Below are 15,028 nucleotides of genomic sequence, written 5' to 3'. Positions count from 1 at the left end.
CAACTGATTTCTTAAATACTTACTTTTAAAAGTCTTTTAAAAGACACACTCTCATTTGATCCTTACAACAATACCATAGGCAGGTAGGATAAATATTTTTGTTTTACAAATAGTGAAGTCAACAGTCAAATTGTGGGACTTGCCCAAGATCACAGAGTTGAGTTGAATGTTAATCACAGATACCATTTATAGAGCAATTACTATGTGCGAGATGCTGTATGAGACACCATACCTGGATGATCTCATTTAGTCTTCCCAAAAGTTTTGTAGTAGATGCTATTTTATCCACATATAATAGGTGAGGCAACTAAGACTCAGTGAGGTGAAATGAGATCTAAGACACACGTACCATTATGTGGGGCTGCCTTGAACGCAAAGCAGCCTGACTTGAGGGGCTCCCTTAGGCAATCACTATAAATATGCACGAGACCTTGATCAGAATTCAGCTCCTTGTTCTTTCCACGGCAGCCCCCCACTGTCCCCATTTACTAGAGCTATGTAATTTACCGCCTTAATTGCTACCCACATAAAACAAGAGTTACACAAATAGCCAATATATTTAATTGAAGGTATAAAGTAAAGGTCTTAGTGGTCTCAAGCTTGACTTCATTTATATAAAGTGTCTACTACTTCTTTGCAACGAGAAACTAATTCCATGGCTTTGCAGTCTTCCATTTTTCTCTCTTAGCCTGAGGCAGCCAGATGGAAGGACAGAGTCTTCTGCAGTTGAAGAAGCAGGTTTCACTACTGCAAAGGCCCCAGCTTGGCTGTGTGGCTTCAGCTGGGAACTGGGTACAGAGGGCCACAATTTCTATGTCAGAGTAAATCTTCATTTTAAAAGAAGGGGAGAAATAGAAGTAGTTTTGACTAGTAGACTTGAAGAGTACTGATGACATTTTTGTATTATTTCTTCAACATCAGCATCAGAGAATACAATAATCATAATGATAAAGGGGAATATTTATTTCTCCACAATCTGCCCATCTCGGAGTTGGACCACTAGATATACTTCAATCTAAGTCAGGTTCATAATGTTCCTGAAATGTCCAAGTTCTGGGTGACATCACATTGTCTTCTTGACGTGCCGAATCCCAGCGGCTGAAGGGTGATTTAAAAATTCTTATCTGGCCCTGGCCAGGTGGCTCGGTTGACTGGAGCACTGTCCCATACACCAAGTTTGCAGGTTTGATTCCCAGTCAGGGCGCATACCTAGGTTGTGGGTTTGATCCCTGGTCGGGGTGCATACGGAGGCAACAGATCGATGTTTCTCTTTCTCTCCCCCTTCCTCTCTCTCTAAAAAAAATCAATAAACATATCCTCAGGTAAGGATTTAAAGAAGATTCCTACCTGCTTTAACCTCTCATCATGGGTTATAATCTTCAATTTCCTCAAGCTGTTTCATTAGGACAAAGTCAATGCAAAAGAGTTTTAGTAGTGGAAAACTGTATATATGTATGTTATATTACTCAACTAAAGAGTCTGAGCCCAGAAAAATGCAGGTGGGAGAGAGTATTGCTTAGTGTTAAGTGTTTAACTTTCCTTATAGTCTCCTAGAAAACTCACTGTTTTCCAAAAAACAATGCTGGCTGGCAGCTACGGTATTCGCCTGCAAGATAACCTGCCAGGTGCCTCCTGCAGACTCCCAGCAGGCTGCTGCAGTCTCGCTTTGTGGAATCAGGTCCTGTGAGAAGAGCAAGGACAGCAATGGGGGAAATTCACACCACCTGCGGCCACATCTCCCCACATGCCTGCTGGCAGGGTGAAGGCGAGTCAAATGTCCTCATTCCTGCTTTTCGGATAGATGACTGAGACCCTAATACATACATGAAGTCAGGCCAAGATTCTTTAACCTCTTAGCCTGCATTTCCTAGCTTGCCAGATGATACTTTCCTATGGACAACTAGGTCATATCAAAATCCCAAAATGTGTTAACGGAGCAGCAAAGTTCCTCTCACTCCAACCAAAGGAAAAAGCTTTCTGCTTATTTAGGTGTTTTTTGATCCATGTCAACCTCACATCTTGAGAATTATAGTTTCAAAAAAAGGCTTTTAAAAAACTAAATAGTAGCAGGAAATGGTAACAGCCTTGTGTTTTCCTTACATGACTTCTTTTTAAACTAATATTGTGGTCATTTCCGGAAGGAACTCAAAGCACTTTTATTAATAATTTAATTAATATCATTTAAAAAATTATCGTTATGACTCTCAGTCACTGGTATTTTAAGGGATGGTATGATAATTTTTAAATTTGCAAATGAGCAGGAGTCAGTACGAATAAGTCTGTCTTCACATGTGGGGGTGAGTGGTGAAGACAGGAAAGAACTCTTCCTCGGAGTTTCTGCTGAACTTGGCTCCCCAGCTTTCTAAGAAGCTTTCAGTCCAAGTAAGGCTATAATGTCCATACCTGGTTCTGGCTTTAATGGTGACAGGTCAGCAGTGCTGAAAGGGCAGCCACCAACTAAGCACAGTTCAGTGAGCAAGGATGGGCCAAAGAAGCTGGCACAGTTGAGAGCCATCTGTGGTCAGGCTCAGCGGTTTAATCCACTCAGTCCCTCCTGTTTCGGTTTTCAAAGGCATCGATCCTGGGCAGCACCGTAAGCCACCAGTACAGGAGCTGGTGTGTCCTCCCGACTTCCCGGTGTGAGGAAGAGCAGAATGGGATGAAAATGCCTAGGAGTGACCCAGGGAGGCCTCTCTGGGAAGGACCAATGCACATTTTGTGGTGGTGTGATTTCTGAAAGGGATTTGCTGGGATGTAATGCGATACATCAGCAGCTCGGCCATATATGCTAATACAAGTACACTAAGCAGTCAATTCAGTCACTTCTGGCCCAAATGCTGCATATTTTGATGGTACTTGAATTTTTTTATTTTACCAAGCCCTTAAAATATGGAAATTTGGGTTTTAAAGTGCAGTTAAAAGGGATTTGAGTAACTGGAGGCCACAAGGGAAAGTTGGCTATACTCAATAGCCATTTCTTTGCCAGGCAGATCTCTTCCCAAAAAACTACCAGCTTCTACCTGCAGAATGCACTGGAGAGAGAGAAGAGGTATTTTGGTTGTTTTTTTTTGCTTGTTTGTTAACAACAGACTAGTCTCTTGGGAGCTACTGATTTGCAAAATCACTGACATTTATCCACTGAACTTCTCATCTGGGATAAACTTAACCCAACCTGTGTGAGATGCTATTTACACTGGTTCTTTCTCTAGCATAGTTTAGGAGGCCCTCCCTCCGTCCCTCCCCATCTGCTCGCAGCAATCCTGCTGGGCTGTTCCACCTCCTCGCTGCTCCTGCTCCAGGGGGACATGGGCCAGGGGTCAGGAGACCGGCTGACAGAAACTCACTGTCAGGCAGGTCGCTTGAGCTTTTGTGCCTGAGCTTTCTCACCACAGCAAGGGGCTAATAACACCTGCCTAAAACTAGTAATAATGTCCCAATACTGAACTCCTCTCTGAGCCAGGGACTACTGAAGTGTTTTACTATGTCCAAGTACCACTCACAACCACCTGACGAGATAGATACTGTTATTAAACTGGTTTTACTGATGAGGAAAGCGAGGTTATTTAACTTGCCCAACCTCATGTGGCTAGAAAGTGCCAGAACCAGGCTTAAACCCAGGTCACCTGGCTCCAGTGTTCAGAGCATTCAGGCTTTTAATCACTACATTAAATTAGCTGGTAGAAATATTATGAAGCTCCAATAAAATAAACTTGCACAAGCACTTTGGAAAATATAGAAGTATTATACACATTCCAGTTATCTTTGTGCGTGTGCTATTAATATCAGGCAACACTTTGAAGAGCACATGCTACTCATTTTAGGGAGATGCCTCTGGGGGATACTCAACTTCTCCCCACCCCCGCCCCCAGCTTCACCTTCTGTTCCGAGAACTCGTGCTCACAGTGTTGCCAGTAATGTCATCACAGACACAGTTGGCCTCTGCTGATTGACTGTCTTCATCTCAAACAGGAGTAATTCAGGACTCACAGCCACGTGGGAGGGTTCAGGGACAGATAAGTCAGGCCTCTGTGACTAAAAACCAGGGAGGATCCAGGCAGCAGCCCATGGTAGTTTTCTTAGCTGAGTTTCACCCGGAGAAGGCAGGGCCATTTCTGTCCCGGTGACAGAAACGGAATCAAACCTCTGTCTCATGTGGTGTGGACTGATCAAAGCAGAAAGATCCTGGGGGACCTGCCATTTCAGATGTCTGCTGTCAACAGTGGTTCTTGACCATTTCCTCTCGGGGAGGCTGGTGACCAGGAATTTGTCGTATTTACTTCGTATGGTCTCTTGGTATCAGGAATTTTTGATACACAAGAAACAGTATTTCTTTAAATTCAACTAAGCTCATTCTCCCCGCCCCCCTTAAGTGACCTTCCTGCTTTTCCTATTTCAGTCATGACAGTCACCTCGGTTAGGAGCTTGGGAGTCACCCTTGACCCTCTCCTCTTTCATGCTCTGCATCTAATCTGTTGCCAGTTCTGTCCCTTTTACTTTTTTTTAAGTCCATCTGTTCCGTGCCCTTAGGCCGGGTGGTCACCGCCCTGCGCGGCTGCAACCGCCCAGCTCCTCTCCCCCTCCTGCCTTACTGCTCACGGCCGCTGGACGGGCTTTTCTGCAACGAAGACCTGCCGCATCTCCCTTCTGATAAACCGGGCGGGGGGGAGGCGACTTGCGCTGCTGGCCAGCATGGCATGGACCCCCTACCGCGCCTCTCTCTTCACTTACTACGGCCAACACCCCTAGATGCCGGAGGGCGCCGAGAGGTGGAGTTTGGCAGGGCCCCAAGGAGGGGAGCCAGGTTTGGAGTGTGACCCAGAAAGGGGGTGCGTTTCGTGGTTTTCTAGCTCTGACCTGAGAATAGCCCCAAGGCAGAACTGCATAGACAGCTTGGCGGCTAAAGCTCGGAGAGAAAAGCCCTGTCCTAGAACCAGAGGACAGAGAAAGGGGCCTCTGTGAGCCCCAGAGTGCGGGGAAGTCCTGTTTCGGCCCTGCCCCCACCACAGGTGACTCCGCTTGAACAGAGACGCACTGTTGGGATTATTACCAAAGCCTGTAAAACAGTTTTTATAACTATGCTCCATGATAGAAGTAAACACTCTTGAAATGAAAAAACAAGTTATCAGCAAGGAAATAGTTTCTTGCAGCATCTAACTAAATAGAAATTTTAGCACTGAAAATGATAATATTTGAAATTTTTAAAAAAATCACTCGCAGCATGGAGTCAGGCAAGTCAGTGAGCTGGAAGACAGATCAATCAGAGGAACTGACAGAAAACAGACTGGGGAAAAATAAACAGCTTCAGGGGCAATATCAAAAGCTCTAACATTTGTGTCACTGGAGTCCCCAAAGATAAGAGAAAGATCAGCGCACAAAAAATATTTCAAGACATAATGGCTGAAAACTTCTGAAATTTGGTGAAAGACATTTATACAAATCAAGAAGTTCAGCAAACCCAAACAGGATAAACCGAAGAAAATCAGGCCGCATCCACAGCATAATCAAACTGCTGAAAACCAAAGATAAAGAAAATGTGGAAGTAGCCGGAGGAGACCCACACCCTGCGTATAGGAGGAGCGAGCACTCATGTGACTGCGCGTGTCACCAGAGGCCGTCAAGCACGCTGCCAGGGAGGCGACGATTCTGAAGCGCCGAAAGAAAAGGGACAGGGGGCCCGGAATTCCCGAGAAAATACCGGTCGGGAATGACAGCAAAACTCCTAGGTGAGGAAAAACTAAAGGAATCTGTCACCGGCAGCCCCATCCTAACGGAGCGCCGGAGGACGTTTTCCAGGCTGAGGGAAGAGCGGAGGGAAACGCGGGCCGTCCAGGGGAGAGGAACGGAGTGGGCAGCTGAGAGCCCTCTGGGCCACCAGTGACCTCCTGGGGCCGGCCAATTCTGAGGAACAACAGGGTTCTTTTTGCCTTTTGAAATTTTCCACTAAGTCCCTAAGCCAAAGCCTTTTGCCCTCAGAACTGAGAACCATGGGCTCTGTTTAAGCAGATTTCTGCCAATAGATATGACAGGGTTTGGTCAAGGAGTTGAAAGCTCTGATATCAAACCGTCTTTAGTTTTTACGTATGTCAGAAGTTCGGACAATGAAAGTGTTTCATGTTTTAAGTAATACTTAGGTTTACTTGGCATATCTAGGGTATATAAATGGAAAATATATTAAAGTAGAATTGATTTAAAATGCTCGTTTCAATTTAACAAACATTAACAAATCAGGACTCTAGTTTCCATTGACTCTCAGTGAGTGTCATGCCTAGATATGCACCTTAAGGTATTAATAACTTTAAATATTAGGCAACAAATTATTACTTTGCAAAAGTTGGTGGAAAGTTACACTCTGCCTCAGAACAGTCTTGGGAATGAATACTGGACCAGCATCGTTTTTGAAAATCATTGTTAGAAAAGCCTGTACATCAGGAAGAGAACTGCACTTGCAACCTCATGCTGAACATATTCATAGATGCCTTCAACACCATTTAAAGCTCACGGATTTTCTCTTTCCAAGTCAGGTAAGCAAATGTAAGTGACACTAATAAAAATTCTATTACACATTCATAAACTTGGACCTCATTAAAACAAGAAAATCTCAAAGGTTTCTCCATTGCCACAGGCAGAAATCCAAACCCTAGCCCCTTGTGAACTCCATGAACTTCTGGCCTCTGGATCCTTCCAGCCTTGTCTCCTGCTATATGTGGCCCTCCTTTATTTTCTAAATTTGGTCATTTCTAATTTAATCACTTTGTCTTACACCCCCAAATATCAAACTACCTTTCTTCAACACACAGATACACACTCCCTCTGTTTTTCCACACCTCCAGGTCTTTTCCCATGGTGTCCCCTTCGTCTTCAACAGCACCATCTCCTCTTGTCCTGACTCACTCTGATTACTTCAGTATAAAATGCTCCAGGACAGGTGTCAGCAGTTTCATGAAAATAAAGATAATACAGCACTACGTGGAAAGAAACACCAAGAAACATAGCCCACACCTAGAATATAGGAAGTGCTTGATAAACGGTACCTCATACTATTTCCCGTGAGGATTAATCCTCTCTTCCATCATGTTCTCAGTCTAGAAATACTCTGTGCCACCTAATCGTCAGAATGAGCGGGTGATAATACAGTGACGAAAGAGAGGCCCCAAAATCAAACTGAGGTGGGGAGGAAAAGCAACGAGTAATCTGCCACACTGCTACTGTAAGCCAGGGTATGTCTACATGGAAAAAACCACCAGAAAAACTGCAATGTTCAGTTACAGAGGTCATGGGAGCTTGGTACCTGTAATAGCTTCTATAGCTCCCTCTTTGGGATAAATATAGACAGACCAGAGCAAGGTGGCTTTCCCCTCGAGAGGACCCACTCACTGGGCACTCAGCAGCCCCGAGGTGGGGGCATGCGGGCGGTGCGCTATGAAGCAGGTGTTTAAGTGGGACAACCTTGGGCTGGAGATCATGTGTTACTACAGTAGCTGCGTCAGCAAGTCAGCCATGGTGATGCGAGCCCATGGTGCTGGAGCAGGAGGGAGAATTCCACTGACGGAGGTGCTTCTAAGTCCCCAAGGCTTCCTGCTCCCAGGTCCATATCCTGTGGTCTCATTCTAATACACAAACAAGAGGGCTTAGGACACATATTCCAGAGTAAATGAAACAGAATCACATGAGAAAGTTTCCCCTAGAATTGGTGCCACTGAGAACCACTTATATTCCAGCGTCAGCAAGAGGCAAGCCTTAACCAACAGTCTTTTTCAGCACACAGGCCTGAGCTTTCTGGGGGCTGTACGCACAGCGACTGGCAGCCCCTCCGGGGCAGGAGGGAAAGTGGAGTGGCAAGACCTTTCTTCCCTGCAGGCACAGGTGAGCTTAGATCTCCAGGGCTTTTGGGAAGACAGCAGCAGCACGGTCATTTTAAAAATGCTTTGCAATGAAAATTCCTGTAAGAGTATGAAATACTAACACCTAAATTCCAGTGCTGTACTTTCAAGCTGTTCACTGGGGTATTGCAAAGAGAGCTGGGAATTTACAGGTTAACATTACCTTTTCTGAAGTGTCTTTTGACAATCGGTCTCTCTTTCCTTAAAGTTCCTAGATTTTCTAATTTTCCTTTTGAGCATGAAACGTGAATGAAAATTACCCAGGCCATTCTGGGCAGCTCTGAGAACAGCCCTGGGGTCCCTGGGTTGGGCCAGAAGGCAGGGGGCCTGGGTTCTAGTCCCAGCGATGAGACTGCGGTTCGGCGAGGTTGGCGATGTGACAGGCCCCTTGCCCTCACCGTATGAGGCCGGTATCCCTGCTAGGACCTTGGCCATCTTACTGGGGAGAGCAGAACAGGTCCCAGTTCTTTACCTTCTTTTCGTTGACATCCACCGGCTCCTCTTCTTCATTCATCTCTTCTGGCATATCCTTGATTTTGTTCAGAAGCTCCGCTTTGGGAGCCGACACACTGTAGTAGGCAGGGCAGTTGACCAGCATGCCCACTGCTTCCTTATCTCCACTCCTGGGTCATAAAGAAAAAGAATAGAGCCACACACAGCACACACCAGAAGCTTCATTTCACCATGTCTCTCCATTCAGAAATGTGTAAAAAATTCTATTCAATTACTTCCCAGAAATTAGCATGAACTAACTGATACTTACTAATGAGTGATAACTATGTGTCGGGCTCCCGAATCCAGGCAAACTTGGGATGAAAAGCACCCACGGTAGTATTGGGGAGGGGAGGCAGGAATCAGGCCTGTGGACTTGCCAGATGACTCTGGGCAAGTCATTTAACCTCTCTGCATGTTTCTCCTTTTGTGATAAATGTAAGAGTGATACTGACTCCCTATTTCACAGGAAGGCGATGGGGAGCCAGGACTCAATCAATGTGAAAGTATTTGAAAGCTGTTGCACAAATATCAGATTAGGTTATTTCCTGCTCTTCCAGGGTTACTATTATCGTTCTGAAGCAGACTATAACTGTTTGGGTGTTTGTCGATTTTCCTCCTCACTAAGCCTGACATCCTACGTAAGCCTGGGAAACCTGGAGCTTGCTGATCAATGAATAGAAGAGGGGGAATCTACTCACTGATTACACAGCAGGGGTTTTCAAGGCTGGGGAACAAATTAGGAGTTGAGAAACGTGGTATTTAGTGTTCTCTATTTTACTATACTTAAGCTGCCTTTCAGACTCCCCACTGAATAAATGACTCTATGGAAGTAGGATAGTTTGTCTTGGAGAGGTATTTCAACTATTCAACCCTGTGACATCATGTATCATTTAGACTGTCATTTTACTGTGGAATAAAATAAATCACAAACGTCTTTTTTACTAGTTTCCTCCTTGATGGGACTGTTCCTCTAAGAAATATAACTACATTTAATCCAGTTAATTAAAAAAATAGGTAAAAGGTTTTTCTGATATGTTTCCCCCACCCTCAGATATGTTCATTACATTACAAAGGGGCTTCTCATGCACTTGACAACTAACCCTCACAATAGGTATTTGCAGTTTCACGCACAACAGAACGCTCATTTCCACCAGAAGGTGGCGCCCATCCTGTGAAATTCCTTCTGCAACAGCTACGGGACCATTTCACTTCTAAACTGAGAACATAATTACACTGATCTGTCTGCAGCAAGTGGTCAGAGAACAGAATGAAGGGAATGGAAGCCCCTCGCTCTGACCTACCACAACCATTCATTGGTGAACTAACTGGCAAACCCACAGAAACTCATCTTTGCGCCCCTCCTGATACCCATTGAACTGCCTTGCATATTGTAGGTGCTCAGTAAATGTTTGCTAAACACTGACCCTGGATAAATCAACTTTATCTCAATTACTCTCTGCCAAGTCTGAAAAGGAAGGGGTTGGGCAAGGTGACTGTTCAGGCCTTATTAGGAAAGCCTCTGATAACATATCAAAGAGCTTGTAAGTACTACGTAGCTTTTTGCTCCCCCTTCCTTCCAATCAAAACACGGCATTCTTGTTAGTATGTAATTTAGTTAGGATCATCTGGAAATTTCTAAAATGCATGTCCAAGTTTAGAAGAAATGCCCTCTGTTTTTATTTTGTCTGGAAGCACTAACTGTGGAGTTCCAATCTGTCAGTTCAGTTTTCAATGGAAATTAAAAAAAAACCACAAAAACCATTCTAAATCTTTCCCATAGTAGTACTTTGGGGAAGTCAAACACGCAAGATATTGCAACAACCCAGGAGTAATCAAAAGAATGAAAAATAGATCGCTCACAGTCCTTTCAACCCTGCGGCTGGGCCATGGGACACGTTTCAGGGCCATAAACGTGCGGCTCAGAGAGCTTGAGAGGCAGAGGCTCACAGGCTGAACAAAACCGTAAGAGTGTGCCCCATTCAGTCCTTTCTCCATTCTCAGAATACAAGCAAACATTCACCCTGACTCTTCAAGGGCGAATGTCAGTGTAGTAAATAAATCTGTGTCTCTAGGCTCTCACCCTTTTCACAAAGGCCAGTTCAGCTCTGCGCTGGGGAGGCTGTGTCGTGCTCACGGCTTCCACGTGCTCCTCTCAGCACTGACCCTGGGGGGCTCTCTGAAAGGCCCCTGGTGGAGAATGGGAGGTCGCGTGTTTGCTGAGTCGGGGCGCTGCATAATCCTTCAGGAAGCAGGCACGACCACAGGGCCGAGCTCACACACAGATGCCATCCCTCACGTGTCCTATGACTGCAGTTGGGCACGGTCTTAATTTCTCTGTATTTCAGTTTCCTCCCTTGTAAAATGGAGATAGACTTGGTAGCTATCTCAGGTTTTTGTGAATAGTAAACAAGATAATGTTCATATAAAGAAATTAATACGTTTGACACAAAGAATATGAACAATAGGTATTAACAGCCACTGTTATTATTACTATTATCATTTTTGTTGTTAGGCAAGTGCCTGGTAACTCAAGGTGAGTCTGTCCCACTTCCTACTCCTCAGAGCCTCCCCCTAAGGCTGACAGGGAATGTCATGCTTGGGTCAGGATTTGGAAGCAAGAGAAGATCAGGTACGTAGTCCCAGACTTATCGCCCGTGGATGGAGTTCATTTGTAAGTCTGTTTGGGGACTTACATCATCAGGAACCTACCTCTTGCCTTCGTATCCTGGGCAGGTGACGGTTCCCTGCATGGACTTCCTCTTTATGCCGTTTTCCTGCAGCAAGTTAACATCGCGAGGAAACAAACCTTCCATCAGGTCCATGGTTGTCTTCATCCTGGAGTCTGGGTCCAAAATGTCTGCCAGAGATTTGTCTTGATGGACAATTTCCTTGGCTAGAGCCTCCGTTCTGATGTCTTCTGATGTCTTCTGAGGGCCAGAGCTGACATTGTTTTCTAAACCCCAAGTCCCACTGAGTGGGTCATGGATGAGACCTTGGGTGGGAACAGGAGGTGGCTGTCCTGGGCCTGGCGGCCAGGCTCGAGCACCCGTGGCGGAGGGTGGGATGGTCTCGTTGGCCTCTGATCCTTTGATAGAAGTTTGGGGTCTGGAAGCTAGTATCTGATGACCAACCAAATGGGCTGCACCAGGCACGGGCCTTTCCTTGGCAACTGTCCTGTTGGAAGGTTTGCTGGAGCTACTGGGGAGATTTAAAAAAGAGAGTGGTAAGAAAAGAGTCACTAGAAGGGCGAAGATGAGAGGGTGAAGGAAGACGGAGGGAGAAGCTTTCACCACGGGCTGTGGCGCCCCACATCAGGAGTGGGGCGAGGTAGTCACACTTCTGAGATAGTCAGTCCTCCAGAACTGCAGCACCCTACAGGGCCTTCAGCTGAGCCCACTGGTTGCTCACACGGAGACTGTGTGACTTTGTAAGGGGGACGAATTGTGTAGGAATTCAATTTTGGTGACTGCTGCTCTCAGATTCCTGAGCTTTCTGAAGGGTCCAGGTGAACAGGGTGGTGGTGTCACTCTGGGATTTACAGGGAGTTACCACAAAGGTGAGAGCAGGCAATGTGGTTTTTTGGGGGCTGTAGTGAAAGATCACTTGTCCTAGGGAGTCTGTCGGGAAATGCTTCTTCCCCATTCTGCTGGCTTCCGAGACCAGGTTTTCTGTAAGCACTGCCAAGCTTTACCCTACTCTTCATTCCTTCCTGCGCCTTCGGATAGAGCAGCTGACCACAGCCCGTTCACAGTCCAGCTCTTCTAAGTAAGGCTGCCTCTGGGGTGCTCCTGCGTTCTCTCTCTCTCCGTATGTATATGAAACACATACACGTATGTGTGGATGTCTAGCATGGCCTGTGAACAGGCAGGTAACTATTTAATTTGGGGCTCAGTATCAGGAGGCCCGCTTACCACTCAGATGGATGCCACATTCTCCAGCATCAGCTCTATCAGTAATACAAGGGACATTTTTGTCTTCTTTTCTCTCTTCTCTCATTCCTTAACTGATTCAGAACTTGGGCAGGAAGGGGGGATGCTATTTATGGGGGCCCTTTGAACTTGCCATGTCCACAGAGGTGAACGATGCCTCTGGGTGCTGGCTCTCATTTTCGCCACGCTCACTGCTTGCTGCCCAGTGACCACCAGTGTAACAACCAAGGCAAACGAACAGATCAATCTGCCGATTTCATGCGCTGAGCTTGTGTAAAAACCCTCCACACCAGGGCTCGCCGGTGGCCAGCAGCGGGTCTGGGAAGCGCAGAGCGTGAAAACCTCCTAATAGCGAGGGAAACCCTCTCCTCCTCAGCTAAGGGTCTGCCCTACCAATCTCCCCACTCACCCCGAACTGCCCACTCGCCCCGACCTGCCCACTCACCCTGATCTGCCCACTCACCCCGACCTGCCCACTCACCCCGATCTGCCCACCCCGATCTGCCCACTCACCCTGATCTGCCCACTCGCCCCGACCTGCCCACTCGCCCTGATCTGCCCACTCGCCCCGACCTGCCCACTCGCCCCGACCTGCCCACTCGCCCCGATCTGCCCACTCGCCCCGACCTGCCCACTCGCCCCGACCTGCCCACTCAGCCCGATCTGCCCACTCACCCTGATCTGCCCACTCGCCCCGACCTGCCCACTCGCCCCGATCTGCCCACTCGCCCCGACCTGCCCACTCGCCCCGACCTGCCCACTCGCCCCGATCTGCCCACTCACCCAGAGCTGCCCACTCACCTCGCATGGGGCTCCTTGTAATCCTCGCTGTCCAGCTGGGCCTCACACAGAGCTTGGGGAGGAGGTGGAGGAAAGTCCTCCCAGTTATTCACCAGGGGTTCCTGGATCGGGGGAGGGGGAGGGGGAGGGGGAAGAGCTTCGAATGTGGGGCTGGAAGTGGCTCTGGGGCGCGAGTCCTTCACAAACACTTCGTCCTCGTAGTCCTCCCGCGGCGGTGGGGAGGCCTGCAGGACCGACTCTGATATTCGGAGGGAGATCCTCCCCGGGGTGCCTGGGACCCAAAGGGGCGTGTCTGGGTCAGAAGTGCTGCTTGAACTTGGAAGGTTCTGCTGGTTTTGATAGTGCTTCAGGTTTGCAAACTCAGGCGAGGAAGCTTCCTCGGGGAGGCTGTCCTCCCTGATGACCTGGGCCCACTTCACGCGAGGCGGGGGCGGCCGCTTCCTCCTGCCCTCCTCTGCCCCGAGCTCGGGGCCGCGGGGCTCGTGGCCTCTAGGGCTGGGGGGCCGGGCCAGGCTGTGGCCGTTGCTCCTGAGAGTCACTGCTGGGGTGCGGGGCAGAAGAGGCTGCTGCCCCGTCTGACCATCCCGCCCGGTCGACTGGTCACCGGCAGCCTGTGAACAGTGGCTGGGGGGGACAGGGGAAGGCAGGGCTGAGGCGAGCGGGGCGGGTGGCACAGCCCTGGCGTCTGTGAGGGGCGCCTGCGTTGCTGCGGGCAGCGGCCTGGGGCAGGGCATTCTGCTGGCCGGCCTCTGATGGTCCAGCTGTGCGGGGCATTCGCTGGGAACTGGGGCGCCAACTGCTTTGCAGCCTGAGCCACCCCATCGGGGGCTGGGATGCTGACTGAGCACTGCCATCTCTTCGCCGCCTCTCTCTGGACAACTGAGCGACCTGGAGCAGGACACAAGCACAAGCACGCAGGCTCTGAAGACGGGCGAGCACGGAGCCCGAGGTTCGCTGCCGACACGGGCAAAGCAGGGGAAGGGAAGCTGCCCACTCTCCCTCTCCCACCAGCTGCTCATGCAAAGGACAGAGTTCAAATGAAATGCCAGGCATGACCTCCTACAAGAAAATGTCACATGGCATCTGCTTTTATTAGCCTCTCACTGCCCCCACCTCCCACATAAGGTGGCTTCTGAGGATAGGCTTCAGGTTATAAAAGAAATGAGTAGGTACATCTCCTTAGTTGCTTTTGGGACTCTCTGGAACCAGTCCCTGACCCTGGGGAAGTGACTGCTGCCTCACTGCCTCCCAGTGCCACCCTCAGGGGAGGTCTGTTTGGAAAGCATCTGCTCAGGCTGCTGAATTTGAAGGTTTTATTTACAATTTCTCTTAGTCTCCTAATGATTTCATTATTTAAAACGGAATGTAAGACGGAGGGGGAGAGTCTCGCCTAAGGAGCTAATAAGCAGTTACCTCTGGAGAAAGAGATTGACTATAAAGAATAAATAGGGAGCACGGTGATTTAAACAAACGTCCCCAGAACAGGACAAAAAAAAAGGAGTCGGCAGTGCTGCCTGCCTGCCGGCCAGGCAAGAGCTGATGTGAGCAGGAAAGACGTCTCCAGCAAGCCACCATCATTTGTAAACTCCTGGCTAGTACCCCAGGGAGTCTGGAGAGCAGATGGTGCTCTTCACGGGGCAGATCCAAGTCCTCGGGGAGCACGGCTCAGCCCCGAGTCAGAGGCCGGCACTGGCCTGTCGTGACACTGTCCAAGTGCCTGCAGGCAGGGGGAATGCATCACAATGAAGGAAAGGACGGCAAGGACCAGGTTAGCTCTGCTCGGGCTGCTATTTTTCATTATAAATGCAGATAGTTGAATGTGGGGCCCACCCCCCGATGCAACCTCTCGCCTTCCATCGCAGATCCTTTTCATTTGGAGGTGTTTTTGTTTGTTTTTACCAGGATGCTCTCAATATCCAGAAC

General features: G+C 48.2%; 1 protein-coding gene across 7 annotated transcripts in view; it reads right to left on the bottom strand.

Annotated features, from left to right (window-relative positions):
- The window catches only part of SHROOM3 (shroom family member 3), a 270,211-nt gene that overhangs the window by 6,733 nt on the left and 248,450 nt on the right, over positions 1-15,028 (bottom strand). For 6 of the 7 annotated variants that reach the window (XM_081148821.1, XM_081148819.1, XM_081148824.1 and 3 more), the window contains 3 exons: positions 13,106-13,993; positions 11,085-11,573; positions 8,353-8,503 (listed from right to left, as the gene is read on the bottom strand). In XM_081148821.1, the coding sequence (XP_081004947.1) occupies positions 8,353-8,503; positions 11,085-11,573; positions 13,106-13,993 (1,528 nt within the window). The remainder of the gene's footprint in view (positions 1-8,352; positions 8,504-11,084; positions 11,574-13,105; positions 13,994-15,028) is intronic. The other variant, XM_081148820.1, reaches the window with a different exon arrangement.

The sequence above is a fragment of the Miniopterus schreibersii genome, assembly GCF_964146895.1.
Source record: "Miniopterus schreibersii genome assembly, chromosome: 1".
Taxonomy (NCBI): Eukaryota; Metazoa; Chordata; class Mammalia; order Chiroptera; family Miniopteridae; genus Miniopterus; species Miniopterus schreibersii.
Note: the sequence above shows the minus strand (reverse complement) of the source record. Positions and strands in the feature narration are given on the sequence as shown.